Source organism: Panthera pardus, unplaced genomic scaffold (assembly GCF_024362965.1).
Source record: "Panthera pardus isolate Hobbes unplaced genomic scaffold, ASM2436296v1 HiC_scaffold_25, whole genome shotgun sequence".
Lineage (NCBI taxonomy): Eukaryota > Metazoa > Chordata > Mammalia > Carnivora > Felidae > Panthera > Panthera pardus.
Window position 1 is genome coordinate 86,228,900 of NW_026526821.1, and position 25,862 is coordinate 86,254,761.

Sequence of the window (25,862 nt, forward strand, 5' to 3'; positions counted from 1 at the left end):
TTTGATTTTGTTTTCATTAAACTAATACTAAACTGAAAGTATTTTGACATACTTAAAAGTGTCCTTATCTTAATTTCATTTTTCCTGCAGACATATTTAGCAATTCTTTTTCTCCCAAAATAATATGGGTTCATTTTGATAGAACAGTTGTTTGGAATTAGAAATGGGAAAATAATTCAGAAGACCCAGAAAGTACTGGATAATCATTTTGTTTTGTTTTGTTTTTTTAAGTCTGGCTACTTTTCTAGTATGTTCAGTGGTTCTTGGAAAGAATCCAGCATGAACATAATTGAACTGGAGATTCCTGACCAGAATATTGATATAGAAGGTAACCACCACTATAATTACTACTATGCAAAAATTATAACATATCTTTTTTATTCTTTTGGTAGAAAATAAATATTTTCTTCTAACTTTGCAGGCTAGATAAAAGCTCCATTTAACACCCCAGCGTGATAGCTTTGTACTGATTTGCTCCATAGTTCTATCAATTCTGTTCTTTTTTTTTTTTTTTTAAGTTTATTTATTTTTGAGAGAGAGACAGAGCACAGGCAGGGGAGGGGCAGAGAGACAGGGAGACACAGAATCTGAAGCAGGCTCCAGGCTCTGAGCTCTGAGCTGTCAGCACAGAGCTCAATGCGGGGCTTGAACCCACGACCCATGAGATCATGACCTGAGCTGAAGTTGGACGTTTAACTGACTGAGCCACCCAGGCGCCCCTTATCAATTTTGTTCTACCTAGCCTTAATCTACTTAGTCATATGGGCCTTATCGGTCTGTTTATTTATTGTTGTAAATATATCCGCCTGGGGTATTGAGGATGTAGGGTGAAGGAAGGAAGAGTGTGACTGTTTTTTAAAATTACATAGTTAAGGGGCGCCTGGGTGGCGCAGCCGGTTATGCGTCCGACTTCAGCCAGGTCACGATCTCGAGGTCCGTGAGTTTGAGCCCCGCGTCAGGCTCTGGGCTGATGGCTCGGAGCCTGGAGCCTGTTTCCGATTCTGTGTCTCCCTCTCTCTCTCTGCCCCTCCCCCGTTCATGCTCTGTCTCTCTGTCCCAAAAATAAATAAAAAACGTTGAAAAAATTAAAAAAAAAAAATTACATAGTTAAATGTAATGGTTTAGAAAAAGAAAAGCGGGTAAATAGTGTTTATTGATTATTCCCCATGTATGAAGACTTTCTCTGGGAACAATAGGGTATGAATCATGTAATCAATGTTGTTTTAGAGCTATGAGTTCTTAGATGAGGAAGCTGAGGCCCAGAGGATTTAAGGGGCTTACATTCATCAGTCAGCCTGTACTCCTAATTTCTGTTCCAGTGCTCATTTTCTGTTTCCCTCTTTGATAACCCAAGTGGAAATAACCAGTACTCACCACATAGGCAAAGAGAAAAGTTAAGAATATTTAAAACACAAGTGTGGCAGTGGAGAGAAGGAAGGGCAGGCCTAGATAGCTGGGGTGACTGGGGGAGCATGTGGCGTAGATAGGAGCCAAGAGCTATTCCCCACTCCCCAGCAGTGAAGCACTGGAAGCACCAGGGTTAAGATATCATGGGGTCTGTGTACTTACTGATTAGTCTACTCAGAGGTATCTTTATAAAACTTTTTCCAAGAGTGTCTTAACTCTGACCACCAACTAATATCAAGATTAGATGTAGAAGAATCCGGCTCTTTTATTTAGCTAGCATAAATGGAAATTTATAACATTGTTATTAAACTAGCTCCATTAATCAGTAACCATTACTAACATTTTAATTAGTGTACTTCCCTTCTCCTGTTATGTACATCCTAAATTCAGATGCATGCCTGAATTTAGGCATACATCTGAAGAGTGGGAAGATGGTCATTGTCATTTTTGTAATAATTTGTAGATAACATTGTATTTCATTCCATGCCTGTGCTTTTGCTTTCAGCACTGCAGGTTGCATTTGGGTCACTGTATCGAGATGATGTCTTAATCAAGCCCAGTCGAGTTATTGCCATTTTAGCAGCAGCTTGTATGTTGCAGTTGGTGAGTATGTACCTTATTCAAAGAAAGGATCACAGTTGGACCTTTGGTTCAAAGTATCTATTCCAAAAACAAGAAAAAGCTTAGCTCTTTACAGCTTTTAAAATAAAAATGAAATATATAAACATGTCACTTGTGATAAGTCATTTAAAAAGCTTAACCAAAAAAATACTAATAAAATAAAATTTATTTTTTTATTTTTTATTTTTTTAAATATATGAAATTTATTGTCAAATTGGTTTCCATACAACACCCAGTGCTCATCCCAAAAGATGCCCTCTTCAATACCCATTACCCACCCTCCCCTCCCTCCCACCCCCCATCAGCCCTCAGTAAAATAAAATTTAAAAGCAATTTATTATAGCTGAGGGGATCATCATGTCTGTGTAGCATGAATGCAAGGTATTTGGATGTAGATACTGTAGAATTACTATAGTGTGGTAAGAATTTATTTGTCTAGGTCCATTTACAGATTTCAGTTCATTAATGGTTTATCTTGACTGTTAATAAGCAGATTGCTTTGATTACTAATTCATTTAGTTCATGGGTTTGAAAAACATTGAGTGCTTACTTTGTCAACTTTTTCTTAATTATGAAATAGTTGTGGTAAACCACATGAATATATATAATCTGTTGGTAGATTGACAGATTTGTTCATTCAACAGAAGTATATTGAGCAACATGTTAAACTTGCATAGAGATCCAAAGGTAAACAAATATATAGTCTGCTTCAAGGAACTCATAATATAATGTGTGTGTGGAATGGGGGAAGGGAGGGTTGATACACAGACCCAGAGATAAAGTAAGAACTGTCCAGTGTATCATGAGTATGATAATAAACATCCCGTAGGATTTAGCAGGTGAACAAAGGAGGGAGTGGTCAGTTCAGCCTGGTGGTGCAAAGAAGGAAGTTGAGTCTTAAAAACTGGAAATGTATTTATGTTGCAAAGAAAGAAGAAGGAAGGAAGCTTTTTATACAGAGCAAATTAAGACCTGGAGATGTGTGACATGGAGGCCTAGAGAATCTGAGTGGAACATGATGCTAGCACAGAAAAGAAAAAGGGTTGGAGAGAAGGAGGCAGAGTCCAGATCATGAAAATCCCTCTGTACCTTTTAAGAAGTTTAGATTCAAATGTAGGTACTTTTGAAAGATTTTAATCAGAAGACAGTTATGTTTTAGAAAGAATACTTTGGAAATAATGTAAAGGATGTATTGAAGGAAAGAGGAGTACATTAGAGACAAAAGCTTACTGCAGTAGTCCCAAATCAGAGTCTGAAGTAGGGCAGTAGCAGTAAGAATGGAGAGGAGAAACTGGATCACAGAAAGATTAAGCAGGGATAATCCACTGGACAGATAAGATGTTAAGAGGAAGGTAGAGGGGGCAGGAGATGGGTAGTCTCCAGTGACTTCCAGGTAAGTTTAAAATCCTAATGGAGTCAGTGTTTTATTTTGATCTTTAAAAAATGTTAATAAAGTTTCTTTTTATGTGACATTTGTATACTGATTTATTTGGAGTATTAGTTAATAGCTTGCTCAGTATACTTGGCTGAGATCATTTGGTTTTTTAAATGTTGTGATCCTTTCAATACTTACTTCCAACAAGTACACTTTGTTTTCTAACTTTAGTCCTTTTGGTTTTGTCCTAAATCCCATTTTCTGCATTACCTTTATGACTTAACTAACTAATTTAATAATATACTTGCATGATGAATATATTTCAGAAATTTAAGTAAAAAGTGACATTCTTCCCATATATTGAATAAAGTTCATTTGAAATCTTACATATAAACATTTTAGATTAATATTGCAGTGTAAGTTTAAAATAATGTGTTTTAGGTGCATCTCTTAGAAATTGATGAGTGTTTTATACTTTAATAAACACTTTATGATGATTCATACTGTTTACTTGCCTAGCTCCATCACATAGTCAACTGAGTATGTTAAGAGATCTTAATTTAAAAAGAACAGGCAAAACAGACAGAATGCCGCTTAAATTTGCAAAGGTCCCAGAGTGTGGAAGAATAGAAAAGAAAGAGAAAAGCAATATTCATCTCTACATTACTACCTTACTGCTTTTACCCCTCGCCCCCTTCCATTTTTAATTCCAAGTATTCAGTTGAATACTTGCTGGATTTTTTTTTTTTTTCTTCAGTATTTTTACTGGACTTAAAAATTTAGGCTTGCTGCACTTAATGAGTTTTCTTTCTTTCCTTCTTTCTTCCTTTTTTTTTTTACTTTTTAATATGTAAAAGCACATATTTAGAACTAATTTTTCCCATGTGAGATGGGCCTTTCCAGTGCTTATTTATATTTACAGGATGGTTTAATACAGCAGTGTGGTGAGACAATGAAGGAAACAATTAATGTGAAAACTGTATGTGGCTATTACACATCAGCAGGGACCTATGGATTAGATTCTGTAAAGAAAAAGTGAGTTACCTTTTTTATTTTTCCTCCCATCCCACTTTTTGGAATTTGGCTGCTTTGGTTTGTTAAGAGAATGTATAGCTATAAGAAAGAAAGGGGGGGAAAAAAGATAGGGGACTAGAATTTTGTTCTAAAAAGTCCCTTTTTACATTTGGATGAATTAGTAAATTCCTTGAAAGTGTTGTCTTTGTAAGTGACCATGAGTGGGTTATACATGTTTATATGTGGCTTATAAAAACTATGGCCATTCTTTACAGGGAAGTTTCTATTAATTTTTTTTAAGTAGTAGGCATCATAGACATTCTATCAGTACAGTTACTGGCAATGTTTTTAACTCTTGAGAATTGCAGGACCTGTTTTCAAATTATAAAGAAGGTAATAGAAGTTTGTAAGCCCCTTCCTAAATGATTTAACACGAACTTGAAATGAGGTTTTCTTAATTAGAAATGCTCTTATTAATATAAAAGGAATATTTCCTTAATAACTGCTGACAAAAATAATACTAAATTTTCAGTTGTTAAATTTAAAACTTTGAGCATGTTCTAGCAAGACTAATATTCTGTTTTTATTTTAACTGTAAGTCCTACTAAGTAAGTCATAAATGCATATTTATGTATCATGTGATAAATAATTCCATGTTTTTAATTTCAGGTGCCTTGAATGGCTCCTGAACAATTTGATGACTCACCAGAATGTTGAACTTTTTAAGGAACTCAGGTATTTTAATTTTAAATAACTTTGCAATTAATTATCCTAAAGTAATATTTATTTGTTAAAGTGTTTATTTGTTTCATACAAAAACATATTCCTTATGAAAAAGTCAACAATTTAATGAAAGGTATCTTGACTGTATCTATGAACTAAAGAAATGCTTCAAAATTTCTTTGTCATAAATAATGTATATTATGTCTAGTATTTGAGCTAATTTCTATAGAAAAATTAATTGCTGCTATAAAACCATAGAAGAAATCTCAAGTGTTACTTCATTTTTGCTGGGCTCTTAGAGAATGTACAAGTTTTATTTTAAAAACTATCTCTACCATTCATTGTAAAAGTAAGTTTGAGGAAGTTGTTTTAAACTTTTTGCGAAGCCTAATGAAATTAAATTAATAATCAGGTTGGCCTTTTGAATTACCTTTGCTTGTCTTTCCTTCCTTCCTTCCTTCCTTCCTTCCTTCCTTCCTTCCTTCCTTCCTTCCATAAACACTTCCTGAATGTCCACTGTATATAACGGTACTCTGTCAGGGGCTGTGAAGGATGCAGAGATGATTATGTCATGGTCTCTGCCCTTAAAGGGATCATTCCTGTGATGTCAATTTTACTAATTTTTTATTTATTTATTTTTTGTCAGGCGTGGGTGGGGAAAAAGATAAACATTTTTATGTTTAAATACAGTATGGAATATAGAGAATTCTGGAATATAGAGAATTCAAGTTTCTTTGAACCTTAAAGGTGAAATACAAGAAGTAGTAGAAATGTTATTTTTATGGCTAGACCATCTCCTGGATTCTTGGATCCATTCCTTTCCTCTGCCTTTAAGAGGTCCTTTGGCAGAAAAGTTTGAGAAGCATTATTCTACACAGAAAAAAAAATCCTTTCCTAGTGCTATCAAGGTATAAATGAAGTTCTACATTATATTTGGTTTGGAAATCATTAGAAATCATTTTTCTCTTTTATAATTTCTCATTGAGCTTTTTCAAAAAGAAGATAAATTATAGTGGTCTTAAAATCCTAGATGTTTTTCTGGCTTTTTATGGCTTAAAGGAAGGGGGAAAAAAGCTACTGGTGATATCATCCCACTCAATCTAAGTTTAAACTAATATATACTTCTTGATCTTACTGTCTTTAATAGTAATGAAAACATAATTTATGATTAAGCAGTTCTCTTAAGCCTCAATGTTAAAGGTTATTTTGAAGATATAGATGATTCACTGAAATTTGACATTTTTTTTTTTTTAACCAATGAATGAGTAGGAAAGGCAAAAGAGGAACACTGCCACTTTATCAGAGCATACTAAAAGTTACCTTCTTGAGGGCCACCTGGGTGGCTCAGTAGGTTAAGCATCTGACTCTTGATTTCAGTTCAGGCCATCATCTCACAGTTTGTAAGATCAACCCCTGTGTGGGCTCTGCGCTGACAGTGAAACCTGTTTGGGATTCTCTCTCCCTCTCTCTCTCTTGCCCCTCCCCCGCTCATGCTCACTCTTTATCAAAATAAATAAATATTTATAAATAGATAAAAGTTACCTTATTGAGTCCTTGTTTTAACTTTGATTACTAGCAGATCAGTGCTCTTTGTTTTCCTATGAGTTCAAAGAAAGACCTTTCATAGTATACTATCTGAATTAAAAGTGTTCAGATAGGTTATTTCTAAGATTCTTTGTCTTGAGCAAAAAGACTGAGGTAATTTTAAATTCCACATTTGTTTTTCATAAGAAAGACTTAAATTTTTTAATTCTACCAGGGTGGTTTAGCCTGTGCATGAGGAAAACTCACTACTTCTATTTTATCTTTTCTAGTATAAATGTCATGAAACAGCTCATTGGTTCATCTAACTTATTTGTGATGCAAGTGGAGATGGATGTTTACACAGCTCTTAAAAAGGTATTGGCATAATATGTATGTAAGGGTATCACCTCAACATTACTTATAATAGTGAAAAGCTGGAAGCAGCTAGTGTCCATTGATAAAGGAATAGTGTAAAAGTAAGAAAAATAAAAGGAAATATGCCAAAATATTAAAAAGTCTTTGTTTAGAGATTTGTTATCCTGAGTGATTTTAATTGCATTCTTTATACTTGTCAACTTTAAAAATAGAGCCAGTTATTTTACCAACAAAATGGATTTATTTGTGAATAGCAGAGGAATTGCAATTTGGGACATGTAAGCTATGGCAAACCATAAGCAAGTCCAGATCTCAAAGGAGAGGAACATTACTTTGTAGAGAAAAGGAGGAAGTCGGGAGGGGCTGCTTTGAATGAAAGTTGGTTGGAGGAAAGTGAGTTCCTTGTTGTCTGAGTTGTGGTATTTTCTTGTTGGCTGATCTTATAGCTAAACTGGGAAAAATTATTTCTCTTGCTAGACTAGTAAAGTAGGCCTCTTCCGGTTGGGAATGCAAGATACCTCTCTTCCTGTTGGGGTCTGCACTTGAGAACAAGTGGTGGGCCATGAGAGCTCCCATCCTGTTCCTTTATTTGGTTTCACATACTTTTCTATCCTAGGAATGTGGTTGTTTTTTTCCCCCAGATTCTTTTCAACAACAAACATATTATTATTTACATACAAATGTTAAATACTTTATATGGTTTTCAGAAATGTTTTCAAAGTTGAGCTTTAGTTGAATTAATGACTTTATGAGGAAATTTTCACACTTTTTCTAGAAAATGTTAACATTCTGGGACACCTGGGTAGCTCAGTCGGTTAAGCATCCGACTCTTGATTTCTGCTCAGGTCATGATCTCATGGTTCATGGGTTCCAGCCCTGCATCAGGCTCTGTGTGGACAGTGCGGGGCCTGCTTGGAATCCTCTCTCACCCTCGCTCCCTGCCCCTCTCCTGCTTCACGCTGTCTCTCTCTCTCTCAAAATAAATAAATAAACTTAAAGGAAAAAAATGTCGACATTCCTTGAAGACCTTATTTGCACTTCAGGTATATGTTTCACTTCATACTTTTGAAAAGTTTTAACATTTTTAATGTAGTTTTATTTTCACAACTCTGAAGAGACAAATTGGCTATCATTCTTGTTCTATAGATGATAAGACTTAGAATTCTTATAGCTTTTAAGTGGCAGACTTGAGGCAGAACCCAAGTCTTGTGAGTCCTACTCTTACTGCTTTTCCCACTTAATAATTTTGCCTTTAACCCTTTGTCCCCAGCAGCAAAGTCTGCATTTAACACAGCTTTGAAATCTGGGAATGAGACACTGTCTAAGTTGTATCATGGCAATTGTTTGGTTTTGTGGTAGGAATAAGATTCTGTTACTGTTTTGTTTTTTCAAGGAAGTGTAGTAACTAAGTTACGCAATCATTAAAGAAAGAGTAGACAGCCCATATCTATCTCTGAGCCACTGGTAGGATTCATTGTTTCCTGTTGTAATTGCTTTTGTGCCAGTAATGATAAGTGCTTACTATGTGCCAGGCACTATTCAAAACATGTTACACTTGTTTTGTGTAACAAATTCTTTTAGTGCCCTATGAAGTTTCATGCTCATTTTACAAATGAAGAAATTAAGACCCAGAGAAATTGGGTAATTGGTCCAGCTGTTGATTGGCAGGTCCAGGATTTAAAAGTCCATGCTCCTAACTACTCTGCATACTGTCTCAAGAGTAAGAAGACAATAATGAGACAATAAGAAACTCTTTTTTCTTATATAAGATTTTTATAATCTTATACAATATTTAGCAAAATTTAGTTAATTAGTAGAATAGATTAGTGTAAAATTACTAATCTAATATGTATATTAAACCTTTTGATTGTATGAGTGTACTGTTTGATGCCTTAAATACTTTTCAGGAATTAGTTTGTTCCTTCTCACACACTTTTAGTTCAATCATTAATCATTGGACCATGATTAATGCCATGATGAATTTAAAGCTTGTAAGTGTGTCATATGATAGTTCTACTTCTGTCAATTGCATGTACTGGAAATTAAACCTTTTAGATATTATTTTTTAAGGTGGAAGCAGTTTGAATAAAAAATCATAACCTGGTGAAATCTTGTAATTTTATTCTTAAATTTACTTTTTCAACCTAGTGGATGTTCCTTCAACTTGTGCCTTCATGGAATGGATCTTTAAAACAGCTTTTGACTGAAACAGATGTCTGGTTTTCTAAGAGGAGAAAAGGTATGCCTGAAAACTTTATTTGGAACTTGTTTTAGGGGCCTTTTTAAATTGAAATTTATTAAAATCATGTCCTAACTTATTTGTAGACCTAGAGAATTTTAGGTCTGGAGAGGACTTTAAGCAGTTATCTAATTCAGCCCCTAATTTACACTGAGAGAATTAAAGCTGGATAAGAAAAATGCTTTGCCAAATATTAACTGAATTATTACTCCTTGAACTACCACCATAGTTTGATCCCCCAAGCTATTATTTTTCCCATTTTATCACCAACATGTCTTGTGATTAGTTTACAGTAGCAATTCTCAACTTTTTTCTCCTATCCTAAATAGCAGCAGGACTGAGTATGCTCCCATGCATATACCTTGTTTAGTAGAAAACAGGCTAGAGCTTATGCACAAGTTCCTGTTTGATAGTAGTAACACTAGACATTTCCTTTGCACTCATGAAAGCACATTGGAATGCAACTGAGAGTAACTATTTTTCTAGAAATATCCTTAAATTCTCCCTAAAAGAAAAAAATTCATGTACTTCATAAATGTGAATTCCTTTAATAATAAACACTACCCATGTGTTGCAAATCAGTGGCTGCAGTGTCTTTGTATATTATTTTCTAGTTTGAAGAGGGTGAATGTGTTAACTAATGGTGTTCATCTCATGTAGCTAAAGTATAAATTAGATGAATCCCAAGAGACAAATCCATGTCCTGTGTGTCTTATGAAGACCCTTCAGGTTGGCATTTGAGCTCTGGAGTTCCAGTGGAGTGCTCAGTCCCTAGGAGAGGGGATTCTGGAGAGATACCATAACCCAAACTACTATTCTCCAGCCTTCTTTCCCACCTTGCTGCACTGTAAGCTCCAAACCCCAGAAATAAGGTGCACAACTGAAATCTCAGTCCAAGGGTCACTTGGGACCAAAGTTAATTTCCTGGAGCTACTTCCTAAATCTCCCTACGTTTTTATCCATACACCTCAAGTTTATATAATCTTTGAAAACTAGCTTATTTATTTTCTAATAGATGTGTGTGTGTGTATTAAAAACATTTAAGGATAAAATAAATAGATTTGAAAAGAATGCCTATTTAAACTGTTTTTTGTAGATTTTGAAGGTATGGCCTTCCTGGAAACTGAGCAGGGAAAACCATTTGTGTCAGTATTCAGGCATTTAAGGTTACAGTATATTATCAGTGATTTGGCCTCTGCAAGAATTATTGAACAAGATTCTCTAGTCCCTTCAGGTAAGAGAACATGATGGAATTATGATTTTAAGTGACATCTTTCTGATTGTAATCGTACTCTACGTCATTGAAAAGAATAATAAATAGAAATTATCAGGGTGCCTGGGTGGTTCAGTAGGTTAAGTGTCCAACTCTCGATTTTGGTTCAGGTCATGGTCTCACGGTTCCTGAGTTCTAGCCCCTCATTGGGCTCCATGCTGGCAGGGCAGAGCCTGCTTGGGATTCTCTCTCTCTTCCTCTTTCTCTGGCCCTTTCCCCACTCCTGCTGTCTCTCTCTCTGTCTCTCATCTCTCTCTCTCAAAATAAATAAACTTAAAAAAAATAACAATATAATGATGAACCTGTTTTATTTAATTTCATCCCATATTTCTCAAACTCACTTTAGCAGGGATTCTTTTTTCTCAACATTGCATTTGAACCGTGTTCTGTGGACTTCCTTTTGGGCTGCTGGATGAACTACCAGTGACTAGAAAGATTTCCAGTTCAGCTTTTTACTCATTTAGATTAAGGCAGGAAAAGGGAGACAAAACTACGTACCCATTTTTTTAACTTGTTGAAGTGCTTTTAGTTCTTTTTTTTTTTTTTTTTTTTCTTTCAACGTTTTTTATTTATTTTTGGGACAGAGAGAGACAGAGCATGAACGGGGGAGGGGCAGAGAGAGAGGGAGACACAGAATCGGAAACAGGCTCCAGGCTCCGAGCCATCAGCCCAGAGTCTGACGCGGGGCTCGAACTCATGGACCGCGAGATCGTGACCTGGCTGAAGTCGGACGCTTAACCGACAGCGCCACCCAGGCGCCCCGAAGTGCTTTTAGTTCTAAAGGAGATTATTCAAAGGTGGTGAGAATCTTAAATTTTAAAATTAAATTTAAAAAATTTTGTAATGTTTATTTTTGAGACACACACACACACACACACACACACAGTGCGGGCCAGGGGGAGGGGCAGAGAGAGAGGGAGACACAGAATCTGAAGCAGGCTCCAGGCTCTGAGCTGTCAGCACAGAGCCCAACGTGGGGCTTGAACTCATGAACCATGAGATCATGACCTAAGCCAAAGTTGGATGCTTAACCGACTGAGCAACCACCCCTAAAATTAAATTTTAAGACATTTTCATGGGCTATATCTTACATGATATTTGAGAATATATATGTATAACCCTTTCATTCCAATTTTATAAATGGATCATGAAAAACATATTGTTTCTCTAGATCAATGCATTTTAAACTATAGGCATAACCATTAGTGAGTTGAGAAATCTATTTTAATGAGAAAGGATCAACTCTTCTTTTTTTTATAAAATACATTAGAAAATAATTTAAAAATCAGAATGCATTCCAGTAAGATACAGAGTATATATATGTGTATACTGACTCACATAAACTTTACTTCTAGTCTTTACCTACTGAAGACAAATGATCTGTGGCCTAGATATTTAGCAGTTTTCTGCATAATAGCAAGGATATTTTGAGAGAAACATTCCAAGTGTGGTTTCTAGAGAGGTTTAAAGAGAGATACCAATAATTCAGTGCAAATCGTCTGGATACCTTTTTTGAGTAGAGATTTAGGAAGTGAAAATCCAGATTTTAATCATGCTAGGGTTTGCCTTCTTCCTTCATGTAGAGATTGAGAAATCATTTAACTTAAAAAAGTAGAAAAACCGTTCATTTGGTTGGGATTAAATAAGAACAGAAAACCAAATATGGTACTAAGCCAATTCTACCTATATTTTTAACAAATTTTTTAAAGTTTTTTTTGTTGTTGTTATTTATTTCTTTTGAGAGAGGCAGAGAAAGAGAGAATCCCAAGCAGGCTCCACATTCAGCATGGAGCCTGATGCGGAGCTTAAACCCACGAGCTGTGATATCATGACCTGAGCTGCCATCAGGAGTCAGGGGCTTAACTGACTGAGTCACCCAGGCGCCCCTTTAATAAATTTTTTAAAATAAAATTTCAGTTTACTAAGACTTACGGAAAAAAATTGTATGCTCGTTAAAGGAAAAATATAACTTTTATTCCATTTATAATAACTTAAAATGTCTTTTTAATGAGTTACCTAAATCTGATATGCCAAAATTATTTTTGACTATGCATGATTGATCTGATAATTCAGAGATGGTTTATCTCCCATTAATTAGCAATTATTTTTAGGTAATTTAATAAAGATACAATTTAATATCCAGCTTTCTTCTATTAAAAGTTATATAAAAACAAAATACTACTTTAGATATGTTTCTCATAAAAATTAATATGGGCTATGAAAAAGAAGCTATTAAATGCAAGAATCTACTTTCAACTAAAGATTTAAATTCTAATTTAAATGCATGTAATCTAAGCAAAGTCCATCTTAAAGCAAAGCAAAATAACATTTACCACTCTAAAAATCATTAAGCCATATTGTTGTAGCATACTTGTAGAATATAAACTACCAGCTTTATTGCTTTCTATTTTAAACTTGACTTTAGAAGTGGTAACAATTTTATCAACTTCTTAAAATTTTTAAATGCTTTATGTTTTTCCACATTTACCATTCTTCTATCTTTGTTTATTTTTGTATCTTAGAATGGCTATCTTCTGTGTACAAACAGCAGTGGCTTGCTATGCTTCGGGCAGAACAAGACAGTGAGGTGGGGTAAGTATATTAGATGATATCATTGTTCATTAAAAAAAAAAAGAAACTTCTGCTATGAATTTTTAAATGCATTTATTGTATTGAAAAATCAAGAGGTGTTAAAGTAGAGAAAAGATTATTAATCAACTTTTATTCTTACATTTCTATAACATCCATATTATTAATATCTTTCTGATCAATTAATGGAATGTTTGAATAGTCATTTGCTATATTTGTAAAAATTGAATAATTCATATACTTTGTTTCACCTAGTGTTATGATTTTCTTTCAACATACTTAAATATTGCTTAGAATAATGCTTTCACAAAGCATGATTTTCATGTTTATATAATAGGTAAAGCTAATTTCCTTATTTTGTGGTAGTGGGAAATTCTGATTAATTTTTATTAACTAATAGGTGTTTTTGAAGACCTTTGAGTCTGAAATGAATTAACATAATCCAGTTACAAGGCCTCTGTAACTGTAACCCCAAAAGCATATGACACACAAAATATTTCTGTTTTCTTCATTTTAAGGGAAAGCAGATTGTTCTTTGAATGTGCTTTGCAGTTCATAGAAGTACTTCCACATTTATTACTTGATCTTTATACTAGCTCTCTGGTGTAGGCTGTGTGAGGAGACAATCCATCCATGAGTGTATATGGAAGAGGCCTTAAGTTTGGCCTTTTGGGGTGGCTGAGTGGCTCAGTTGGTTAAGCGACCAACTCTGAATTTTGGCTCAAATCATTCAAGCTCCACTGCTGTGCGCTCATTGCACGGAGCCTGCTTCAGATCCTCTGTCTGCTTTCTGGCCCTCTCCCACTCATGCTTTCTCTCTCTCTCTTTCCCAAAAATAAATGTTAAAAAAAAAAAAAAAGGTTTGACCTTTTTTGCTCCTGACCTCTTTTAAAACATTTTTTTTAAATGTTTGTTTATTTATTTATTTATTTATTTTTGAGAGAGAGGGATAACTAGAGCAGGGGAGGGGCAGAGAGAGGGAGAGAGAGAGAATCCCAAGCAGGCCCGTCACTGTCAGTACAGAGCCCTGTGCAGGGCTCGAACCCACAAACCACGAGATCATGACCTGAGCCAAAATCAAGAATCTGATGCTCAACCAACTGAGCCACCCAGGTGCCCCTGTTTTAGCTAATTTTTATACACCAAAAAACTTTCTAAAATATATGACCTAGGTATGTTTATATTCAAACAGTGAGTATATGAAAGTGTTATACAAACTCATGGTAATGATTATGAGGTTGTTATCCAGGACTCTTAGTTTCTATTTTATTTATAATTTATATTCCATCTTTCTCCATATATAGTCACAGCATACTTATCCTGCACAAATAAAGTCAGATTGTTGAAATAGAAATAACAAAAAAAGGAAGTTAACTATTTAATGGAATTCAGATTCAAAGCATTTTATAATGTATGAAATATTTTCAAAATCATCCTACTTCTTTTATATCCAGTTTTGAAATGTTGAGTGTTCTTATTTTTCAAGATTTCTCATCTGTATCTTTACTGAGTTCAACATAGAGTCTGACCTAAGAGACTGAGCTGAAAAAAGTGGGTTTCCTCCCCTCAGAAGTGTATGTATGATTGTAGTAACCCAATGATTTGCTCTGTTTCACAGATACAGAGCATCTGCTCACTGCTGCAGGGCTACTAACGTGAGGAAGACAGTGTATTTTCTGGATGTTAGGTTCTAATCTAATAAAGTCTATCTCCAGGGTTCTCCTCTTCCATACTCTTCCACATTTCCAATAGGTTATCTTTCTGAAGCAGAAGTACAGTTGTGTCACTTCCCTGCTTAAATATGTCCAGAGATTTGATGACAGGGACAATTGTTATTCTTTGTGTGTGATATATATTATGTTAACGTATTTTAAAAGTCCCCATCTTTAAGAAATACATTCTGAGGGGCGCCTCAGTAGCTCAGTGGGTTAAGCCCACAGCTTCAGCTCAGGTCATGCTCTTACAGTTTGTGGGTTCAAGCCTTACATAGGGCTGTGTGCTGACAGCTGAGCTTGGAGCCTGCTTCGGATTCTATGTCTCCCTCTCTCTCTGCCCTTCCCCGGCGCGTTCGTTCTCTCTCTCTCTCTCTCTCTCTCTCTCTCTCTCTCTCTCTCTCAAAAATAAACATTTGAAAAAAAAATACATTCTGAACTATTTACAGATTAAAGGATGTGATGTCTGGAGGATTAACCTCAAAATGATCAGTCAGGAGGGATGTGGGGGAATAGTGGGCTTGGAGTAAAATTGAAACAAGAGTACTGAAGCTAGATGGTGAGAAAATGTGGCTCATTATACTATTTTATTTATATTTTTGTTTGAAATTTTTCCTCATAAAATATAAAAATAATCCAAATATCTTTTACTTCATTTCCTTTCATGCTCATCTTAGGCTCTGGTTCATACATTTGGTATTCTTTTATGCTCCACATTCTTTTTACCTACTATTCCTTCTACCTGGGATGCCCTTCCCCTGCATAGAATCCACTTCTGATCTCTATGCCAACAAACACTCTTCTCTGTGAAGATCTCCCCTCTAATCCCAGACAGTAAATCTGTGCTTTCTTCATGCTCCTAACATCACAACTCTCTCCGCATTATTGTCATTATTACTTATGTCTTTAGTTCTCTACTAGACTGAACTCTTGGGTGTTGAGGATGTGTTTTATTAGGTTTTTTTTTTTTTTACATTTATTTTTTATGTATTTGTTTCAGTATTTTAATTTGATGAAGTTTCTAAGCACTTAATAAATGTTGCCTATGATGAATATATTGTATTACTTTTATCATTTGGAACTCCAAACTAATAATAATGGCCTTTTCTTATCATAACTTGAAATACCAAGTTTCTCTTAGTTGATTAAGGTTTTTAAAGTAGGGAACCAAGTAAAGATCAATTGATAAAATTCTACAGCTGTTAATATTAAATACTGAATTTGCATGGTTATACTGCATAAAAGATGGCTTGGATGTGAAACAGTAATGTCCAATGGTAGTTAATACCAAGTCACATCTTAAATAATAGATTTTAACTTATTTTGCTTAATAGTTAGACTTTTAAGTGTTTTATTTTCTTGATGAGCACAATTTCTTATAGATTCCCCCCCCCCCCCCCCCCCGCCCCCTTCTCTGGTTTAGCTGAGCCCTAATAAAAGTATTCTAGAAGTCAGGGCAATAAATGAAACATTAAAGTTTAATTATTTTTTTTTATTTAGCAAAGGCAATGGACTAAATTTAATCAGTATATTCTAATTTTATACCACAAAAAGGTATTTTTATATCTGTTAGCAAGTTTTTCTCTTCTTTTAATCTTATTCTTTATTTAAACTATTGCCTATTTTTGTGAGATTTCACATCTTATGTGTATTTCTAGGCCTCAAGAAATCAATAAAGAAGAACTAGAGGGAAATAGCATGAGGTGTGGTAGAAAGCTTGCCAAAGATGGTGAGGTAAGCATGGGCTAAGACTCTTAATATTTTCATGAAAATTGTACTATTAGTGCAAAATACACTTTCAGTAACAATCATGACATCTGCCATACCTCAGAGCTTTTTGGTGCAGTTTCTATACCATGATCTCCTAGGCAAGGAGTTAGGTGCTCAGTGGTAATTGATTATTCAGCCCTGCATGAGAATGTTGAGCTTTCTGTGTCCAGCTAAGAGGCCTAGAGAATCCCTCAGCAATCCAGAAATTACGATAAATAAGAAATTATATGGAAGCTTTTATGTAATCTTAAAAGTCCATTCTTTGTATAAGTACCCTAAATCAATGACATTCAATGAGCACTGGGTGTTGTATGTAAGCGGTGAATCAATCATGGGAATCTACCCCCAAAACCAAGAACACACTGTATACACTGTATGTTACGCAACTTGACAATAAATTGTATTAAACAAAAATAAAAACAAACAAAAAAAGACACTCAAACCCTTTGATTGCTACCCACATTTAGACTTTTTCATTTTTTTTTTCATTTTTTCATTTTTTTTCATTTTTTTCATATTTTTCATTACCATATGTGTGTATAAATGAAGCAAAAGTATTATGAAACAGTATCTACTGCTGCTGTGTCCAAAGATCCCATTTTGTATTTAACTTTTTTAAAAGCTAACTGTAACTCATTAAATTGATTTTAATAGGACATGAACTACATTTTTTAAAAATCCCACTCTAATTATAATTGTCATCTTAAGAAATCATTCAGCCTGGGGCACCTGGATGGCTCAGTCGGTTAAATGTCCGACTGCAGCTCAGGTCATGATCTCACAGTCCATGAGTTCGAGCCCCGCATTGGGCTCTGTGCTGACCGTTCAGAGCCTGGAGCCTGCTTCGGTTTCTGTGTCTCCCTCTCTTTCTGCTCTCTCATCTGCTATCTCTCTCTCTCTCAAAAAATAAACATTAAAAACATGTTTAAAAAAATCATTCAGCCTAATTTAGTTAACCATTCAGTTATTTTTCTCCCAGATTTTCCCTCATTTTAACTTTTTTGTTTTTAGAAGTTAATTATTTTATGTTTGCATTCATAATTGTGATGTGTGAACAGCATATGAAAGGGGAATAGGTAGGTGGCTTCTTTATTCCTTAGTCTTCCTTGTTGCCTCTTCCAGACCTTGTGCCTCCCTCATGCCTAATTGAACCACAGCTCCTTTGAAGCATGCACTTTCTACTACACTACTCACTACTTACTATAGCCATCATGCACTGGGCTATCTGCGTTTATCCCTGTTCTTGTTGTCAGTCTTGGTGATTTTTGACCATCTTCCCCACTGTGGTCTTATGCTCTACCCTACCTCAGGCACCCATTTCCTGGAAGCATATCCTCAGTTTTTGCATTAATAAATAATACACCCCCTTCAAAATCACCTTTTCAAGTATACCATTTTTAGACTCCACCTCCTTTTATCTTTCTAACACTCTCTAGTACCTGGACTCCCAGCAATTGTTGAACTCCACAGGGATGTACAACACATTGTTCTTATTCTTTTTTTCCCATTATCCTCTCACCCCATCCCTACTTTCTTTACTTACATTTTATGTTCCATCTTAAAATTGGTCCCTGGCTAATAGTCTTAACTTCCCTTTTTACTCTGTCAAACTTAGCTGACTAAACCCCAATTCTTGTTAAATCCTAACTTTCTTGCTTCCAGACAGATAAATATGATTAAAGAAAAACAGCGTACCCCACAGGTTTCACTTGAATGGTTGTAACTGTAAACTTGAAACAGGTCTTTAGTGCTGCATGGTGATCTTCATTTCCCTAGTGAATTTATCCTGCCATTCTTTGAGTACCTCTTAGACCTTCTCAGAAGGGGCAGTGCTACCTGCCTTATTCTTAATCTGATGACCTTGTTTCTTTCATCACTCAGAAAATAATAGCAATAGGAAGAGAACCTATCCATCCACCTACCAAACAGTTCTGCCAGTCTACCTGCAGCTGTACCTGTGTGCTATGCTTTTCCTCCTATCAGAATGGATGAACCATCCATCCCCTCCCCTCATTACAAACTCCATCCCTTTTCACCTATTCAGAACCTTTCAGTTTTTCTCTTCTACTGCGTCATTCTCACTTAGCATATAACATACTCTACCACCACGCATCTGGGACCACACCCTGACCCCACATTCTTTCCCCCCCACCCCCACCCCAGCGCTCCATATCTCTGCATCTCTTTTAAGCAAAAAACTCATTTAAAAATGTGGCCCATATTTGTCTATACTTCCTGTTTTTTGATGCTCTCTTGAATTCACTCCAATTCATTTATCCCAGTAAATTCCAGTGAAACTGCCATGCTATTTGTTGTCAGTTATTTCCACATTGCCAAATAAGCAGTTTTAAAAGCTTTTTCCAAAAGCTCTGGGCAACGTGACATATCTGCACTCACTCTTGGGGTTTTTCTCTTATTTGACTTTCAAGACAGTGTGTTCTGCTGGTTTTCTTCCCAATTCATTGGTTGCTCCTTCTAAGTCTTTCAAGCCTTCGCCTGCATCCTTCTCTTTCTCAACAGATGTTGGCATGACTTGAGGCTGGGTACTTGGACTTCTTCTCTGTCTGTGCTCACTCTGAAGTGATCTCATCTACTTCCTATGACTTTACACTGATGACTTCATATAGCAGCTACCCACTTGACAACTTTCTCAGAATCCTAATAGCATCTTGAGTATAATAGTCCCAAGCTGAACTCTTTGATTTTTACCCCCAAACTTTCTCCTTCCCAAGTAATTCTCTAACCCACAAATGGCCCCTCTGTCAATCCATTGAATAAGCAAGCTCCAAACTTTGGATTCTTCTCTCTTAAATACCACACCTGGTGTTCATAAAAAGTTCCTCCAGACTCTACTTTTGAAATACATTCTAAGCATGTCTGCCACTACCACCCAAGTCCAAGCCGCTATTATCTCTTGCCCGAACTATTGTAGTAGCCTCACAACTGCTCTCCCTGTTTTTACTCTTGCTCTTCTACGTTCTATTATCCTTACAACAGCCAAAGTCATCTTTTGTAAATGTAAGTTAGATGGTGTTACGTCCTTCCCCAAAACTTTCCATGAGCCTCTTACTGCACTTAGAAGAAATCCATGTCCTTACTGTGGAATACTAAGCCCTACGTTTTCTGGCCCCCAGCTGACTCTCTGAACTCATCCCCACCTTCTGTCTACCTAAGTGATTGCCCTAGTCACATAGCCCTTTTTGCTGTTCTTCAGATATGTCAAGCATGTTTTTATCTCCAGAGCTTTGTACTTGCGGTTCTCTTTGCCTGAGTCACTCTTTCCCCAGATAGTTACTGATCTGCTCCTTAGTTGACTCAGGGCCTTGCTCACCTAGTATCACCTTAGACTTTCTCTGACCACCTGTCTGAACCAGTAGGCTCCCCAGCTACAAGCTCCCCTTCTCTACTGTGTCACTCTCTCCTGACAGTCTATTCTGTTTTGTTCTCTTCCATTCCATTCCATCAATTCCTTCCACACAAACATATACACATATTAAAATACACATTTCCCAGGACAGAAACTTACTGCTATTCAGCCTAGAGCAGTACTTGGCACAGGATATGTGCTCAGTAAATATCTGTGAACTGTTGAATTAATGTTGTAATTCAGAGTGTCAACCAAATACTTGAAGCCCTAACTTTCCTTTGCTATACCATACCACATCACTTCATAGTCTCTCATTAACTATTAGGTGATAGATTAAACAAACAAACTTGTGAACCTCATGATGGTATTTAAAATAACTCAGTTGTGGGGTGCCTGGCTGGCTCAGTCAGAAGAGCATGCAACTCTTGATCTCTGGGTCATGAGTTCAAGCCCCACGTTGGGTGCAGAAATTCCTAAATAAACTTAAAAAAATAAATAACTCAGTCGTGACTCTGTTGGTTAGATATTTAAGAAATTTAGGGTGTTTTTAAAGGTAGATTTTAATGGGTTCTTATTACCTCCATTAACCTCCCAGCCCCCTAAACTATACCTACTTAGAGTTGCGGTGAAAAGTCATATTTCTTTCTTTTTTTAATTTTTTGTTTATTTATTTTTGAGAGAGATAGCAAGCAGGGTAGGGGCAGAGAGAGAGAGAGAGAGAGAGAGAGAGAATCCCAAGCAGGCTCTGCACTGTCAGCACAGAGCCCGATGTGGGGCTCGAACTCATGAACTGTGAGATCATGACCTGAGCTGAAATCAAAAGTCAAACACTTAACCAACTGAGCCACCCAAGCACCCCAAAAAGCTATATTTCTTATGATAGAATTACAGTGTGGAGAGAGAACGAAACAGATCATGAAGAGGTGATATTAGGAAAGTCCCTTAAAGAATGATGACCATAGAGGCTGCTTTTCTGGCTTTGAAATATACTATGCCTGTGTGATAAGCCTTTATATATCTTCACAGATATATTCTGTGTGGTAAGCTTTAAGGGAAAGGGACCCATGAGAGAAATATTTGGAATGAGGCAGAGAAAGAAAAGACATTTTGAACTTCTAATTTGTGACTTGCTAGTATGATGAACTGAAGTAAATCTTTCTCTTTTATATTTCTTAGTACTGCTGGCGGTGGACAGGTTTTAACTTCGGCTTTGACCTGCTTGTAACCTATACCAATCGATACATCATTTTCAAACGTAATACACTGAATCAGCCGTGTAGTGGATCTGTCAGTTTACAACCTCGAAGGAGCATAGCATTTCGGTAGGATGAAATTTCCCTGTCACACTCCTCCTCTAGGGGGGAAAAAAATGAAATAAAACCTGACAATTACACCAACAATAGTAGAGTTTTGGTAATACAATATATATGAATGTGCAGGGAAATAATAAAGCTCCATTCCTGTGAGGTGTTAGTAATAATCAAAATCACAAAGTCTGGATCTAGTATGTCAGAAAGAGTAGGCTGGAATATGAATGATATGGGATTGATAACTAGACTTAAAGCTGTTACCTTGCTGCTGTTCTTGCAAATAAAAGGTCCAAACTGGAAAGACAGCATGGTATTTTTCCAGGAAAACATGTCTGGTATTGTCCTTCACCCTATGGGATTTCAAATGTCCAACTTTGCTAGTTGAGCTGGCTGTCTTTCTGGAGAGGATGCTGACAAATTGGAAAATAGCTTAATGAACAGATTTTTTAAAGTCATGTATTTATGCCTACCTTAACTCAAAATGAATCAAAGACCTAAACATAAGAGATAAACTAAAACTCTTAGAAGAAAACATAGGGGGAAAGTTTGTTGACATTGAACTTGGCATTGATTTCTTCAACATGACACTGAAGCACAGGCCACAAAAGAAAAAAATAAATTGGACTTCATCAAAATTAAAAGCTCTTGTATATCAAAAGACACTGTCGCCAGAGTAAAAAGGCAACCCATGAAATGGGAGAAAATATTTGTTAACCATGTGTCTGATAAGGAGTTAATATTCAGAATATCTAGAGAACTCCTAAAACTCCACAACAAAAAAATAAACAACCCCATTCAAACATGGACAGGACTTACATAAACATTTCTCCAAAGAATATATACAGATGGCCAATGCGCATTGTTTCATCTTTGAAAGATCACTAATCAGAGAAATACAAATCAAAGCCACAATTAGATACTTCCAGACGCATTAGGATGGCTGTTATCAAAAACAAAGCAAAACAAGTGTTGATGAGGATGTGAAGAAATTGAACCTTTGTGCCTTGTTAGTGGAAATGTAAAATGGTGTATGCTTTATGGAAAATGAAATGACATTTCCTCAAAAAATTAAACAGAATTACCATGTGATCCAGCAATCTCTCTTCTGGGTATTTACCCAAAAGCAGGGACTGGGACAGATCATCTTCATACATTCATCATGAACCTGGTACATTCATCTTCATAGCAGCATTATTCACAATGGCCAAAAGTTGGAAGCAACCAAAGTGCCAATCAACAGATACCTGTGTAGATACTGTCCATACCTACAATGGAATATTATTCAGCCTTGAAATGGAAGGAAATTCTTAAACATGCTACAACATGAACCTTGGTGACCTTGTGTTAAGTGAAATAAACCAGTCACAAAAGAACAAATGTTATATGATTCCACTCATGGTACCTAGAATAGACAGGTTCACAGAGCAAGTACAATGGTGGTTGTTAGGGGCTGAGGTAAGGGAAAATGGGGAATTCGTGTTTACTGGGTACAAAGTTTCAGGTGGGAAGATGAAAAGGTTCTGGAGATGGATGGCAGTGATGATTGCAAAACACTGGGGATGTATTTAATGCTGAGAACTATCCACTTAAAAATGGTTAAAATGGTAAATTTTATGTATATTCTACAATAAAAATGACATAAATTATTTTCTATCTTAGATATGTATAATAGCACAATCTTATAAATCTAAAGAGGATCAGTTTAGAATGTGAAAAGACTTAAAAATCTTTTATCATATAAAAGAATATGGAAGATAAAAGTAAATATTAAAGTGAGGGGGAGGGCTTGTTAAAATTAATCTGTGGTTTTAAAAATCATGTTTAAGGGTACCTGGCTGGCTCAGTTGGTGGGGCATGCAACTCTTGATCTCGAGCTTGTGGGTTTGAGCCCTACACTGGGTGTAGAGATTACTTAAAAATAATCCTAAAAAAATCATATGTTTATTTTTTTATTTGTGTTTTTTTTTTAAATCCTAGATTACGCTTAGCCTCTTTTGATAGTAGTGGAAAACTAATCTGTAGTAGAACAACTGGCTATCAAATACTTACACTTGAGAAAGATCAGGTATGTCTGATTACTTTTCTGTTGTTTGGTTATAGTATTTGTCTTTTGAATCCTCTTTTGAAAATTCTTAATTAACATTTGATTTAAAAATCAGTTTACAGTTTTTTTGAAGGTAGAGATGGAAGCACCATGTTCACTTATGCATAATTTACTCCCATATTATTAGAAGTGTAACTAAGACTTGTAACTAAGTGTAAAAAAGAAAACTCAGTTTGATTTGAGGGGCAGGGGAAAGCTGATAATAGAGAAATAATTGTTTACCCTGAATATCTTCCCCCAAAAGTTATGAATTTTAATTGCTTTATCCATTTGTGCATAAATGCATTTATTTATACAAGCAAACACCATGAAGATAACCCAGTGTGTCTCCATAGCTCCTGTATGTTAAGAGAACATTATCCTCTAGCGCAATAGGTTTCTAAAGTAGCATCTGTAATTCTAAGTAGCATTCCAAAATTCTCTCTGAAGCCATTTGTTCCTTTATATATCACATGCATGTAGAAGTTTCAAAATGTCATGATGAGAAAGTAAGCCATTTTCGAAAAGTTACATGAGAGCTGTTAAAATATTAAGGAAGTTTACTTCTATTAAAACTAACCACTGGGGGGCGCCTGGGTGACTTAGTCGGTTGAGCATCCGACTCTTGATTTTGGCTCAGGTCATGATCCCAGGGTTGTGGGATCGAGCCATGCTTCGGGCTCTGCACTGAGCCTACTTGAGATTCATATTCATTCTCTCTCTCTCTCTCTCTTTCTTCCCCCCCCACCTCCCCTTTCTCTTTCTGCCCCACTCCCCCACTCTTGCATGTGTGCTCTCTCTCTCTCTCTCAAGTAATAAAAATTAACCACCATTCCAAGGGACATACTGTTTTAATAAAGAGTTCAGAGCCTATAGTTCACATAAATTATTAGAAGTTAGCAGTTTTCCTCACACAGAAGAGACTTATAGAACATTAGAATTTATGGGGCGCCTGGGTGGCTCAGTGGGTTAAACGTCTGACTTCAGCTCAGGTCATGATCTCACAGTCTGTGAGTTTGAGCCCCACGTCGAGCTCTATGCTGACAGCTCGGAGCCTGGAGCCTACTTCAGATTCTGTCTCTTTCTCTCTCTGACCCTCCCCACTTGTGCTCTCTCTCAAAAATAAATAAATGAAAAAAAAAATTAAAAAAAAAAAGAATTTAGCATTGCAAGGAACCTTGGAGTGATCATTCTGGCCTCACATACCCTGTATGAGAACTCCTTTAACAGCATTCTTAATGGGATCCTCCACTAGTTGTTGCAATTCAGGCCACAGAGAGCTCTCTCACATAGTAGGTAATATTTGAGAAGGTAGATATATAATAAGAAAGTTCAAATCTGCCTTCAGTAGGTCCCTCTGTTGGTCCCTCTGGTGCCCTCTGGAACTGCATGAACAATGGCTATCTTTACCTTCTACCTGGAACATCATAAAAAAATACTGTCATGGCTCAAAGCCAGAGATTTTTTTAAAAAGCACCAGGCCAAGATAATAGTTGTATTCCAGGTGTTCCTTGAGTTGTTTATTCAGCGAACATTTGAGTCCCTACTGCATGCTAGGTTCTGTACTAGCAGTTGGGGAAATAAAGAGGAGCTTATGTTATATAGCTTAGGATAAGTTGCATGGTGGAGATGAGCTCACAGTAGTGTGTAAAGTTGAAGAAGTCTCTAACCCTTACTGTGGGATTGGGGGCAGGTGTGGTTGTTGGGAGAGGAAGAGAAGGGACAACAGCTCATGGAAAATTCCCTCTCCTGGAAAAGTTGAAAAGTAAATGGATACCTGAATCAAGCTTCAGATGATGAGTAAGATAGAAGCAAGGGAGCACAAGAGTCATTCAAAGAACTGAAAGAGATTTGTAAGAGTTCAGTAGGACTAGAGCAAGGGCATGATGGGCTGTGGATGGAGTTTGGACCTTTTCCCGAGATTCTAGTGATCTGTAGAGAAAAATTGCAGTGGGGAGTTGTATATGTGTTTTTTACACAGGTTATAGATGTTTGTTATAGAAAAAATAGAAAATATAAATAAGCAGAAAGGAAAATCATATGTATCCCTCTTACAGACGACACCAAAATTAGATGTATAGAGAATCTGACAGGACAGAAACCTAGGGGTGGGCCAAAAAAGGTAACCTGGTGAGACTTTCAAGAGCTGGGATGGGGAGTCAAAGCCAAATTGCAAGAGTGAATGTATAGATAGCCTATAAAAAAGGAAAGAAGAGGTAGAAGCCAGTAGCTGATGGTTTGAATTTGAGTTGCTTTATATCCAAGTGAGGATTTCCAGTAGACAGTTAGATTTATAGATCCTGGAATTTAGACCTGTATGGTAGAGTGGGGGGGGAATAAGAGAACTATAGTACAGACTAGTGGTGTGAGCCTCAGAGAAGCAGGGATTGGTAAATGAAGATGGAGAAATAATGGTCTGGAAGTAGAAATGGACGTAGAAAGATGCCACCGCTGTCTGGTGCTGTGATATGTGGGCTCCT

General features: G+C 36.2%; 1 protein-coding gene across 1 annotated transcript in view; it reads left to right on the plus strand.

Annotated features, from left to right (window-relative positions):
- The window catches only part of GMCL1 (germ cell-less 1, spermatogenesis associated), a 37,495-nt gene that overhangs the window by 8,637 nt on the left and 2,996 nt on the right, over positions 1-25,862 (plus strand). The window contains exons 3-13 of the mRNA XM_019440889.2: positions 232-328; positions 1,913-2,010; positions 4,326-4,438; positions 5,087-5,152; positions 6,955-7,039; positions 9,188-9,278; positions 10,375-10,512; positions 13,074-13,143; positions 16,511-16,586; positions 21,166-21,311; positions 23,277-23,364. Of these exons, the coding sequence (XP_019296434.1) occupies positions 232-328; positions 1,913-2,010; positions 4,326-4,438; positions 5,087-5,152; positions 6,955-7,039; positions 9,188-9,278; positions 10,375-10,512; positions 13,074-13,143; positions 16,511-16,586; positions 21,166-21,311; positions 23,277-23,364 (1,068 nt within the window). The remainder of the gene's footprint in view (positions 1-231; positions 329-1,912; positions 2,011-4,325; positions 4,439-5,086; positions 5,153-6,954; positions 7,040-9,187; positions 9,279-10,374; positions 10,513-13,073; positions 13,144-16,510; positions 16,587-21,165; positions 21,312-23,276; positions 23,365-25,862) is intronic.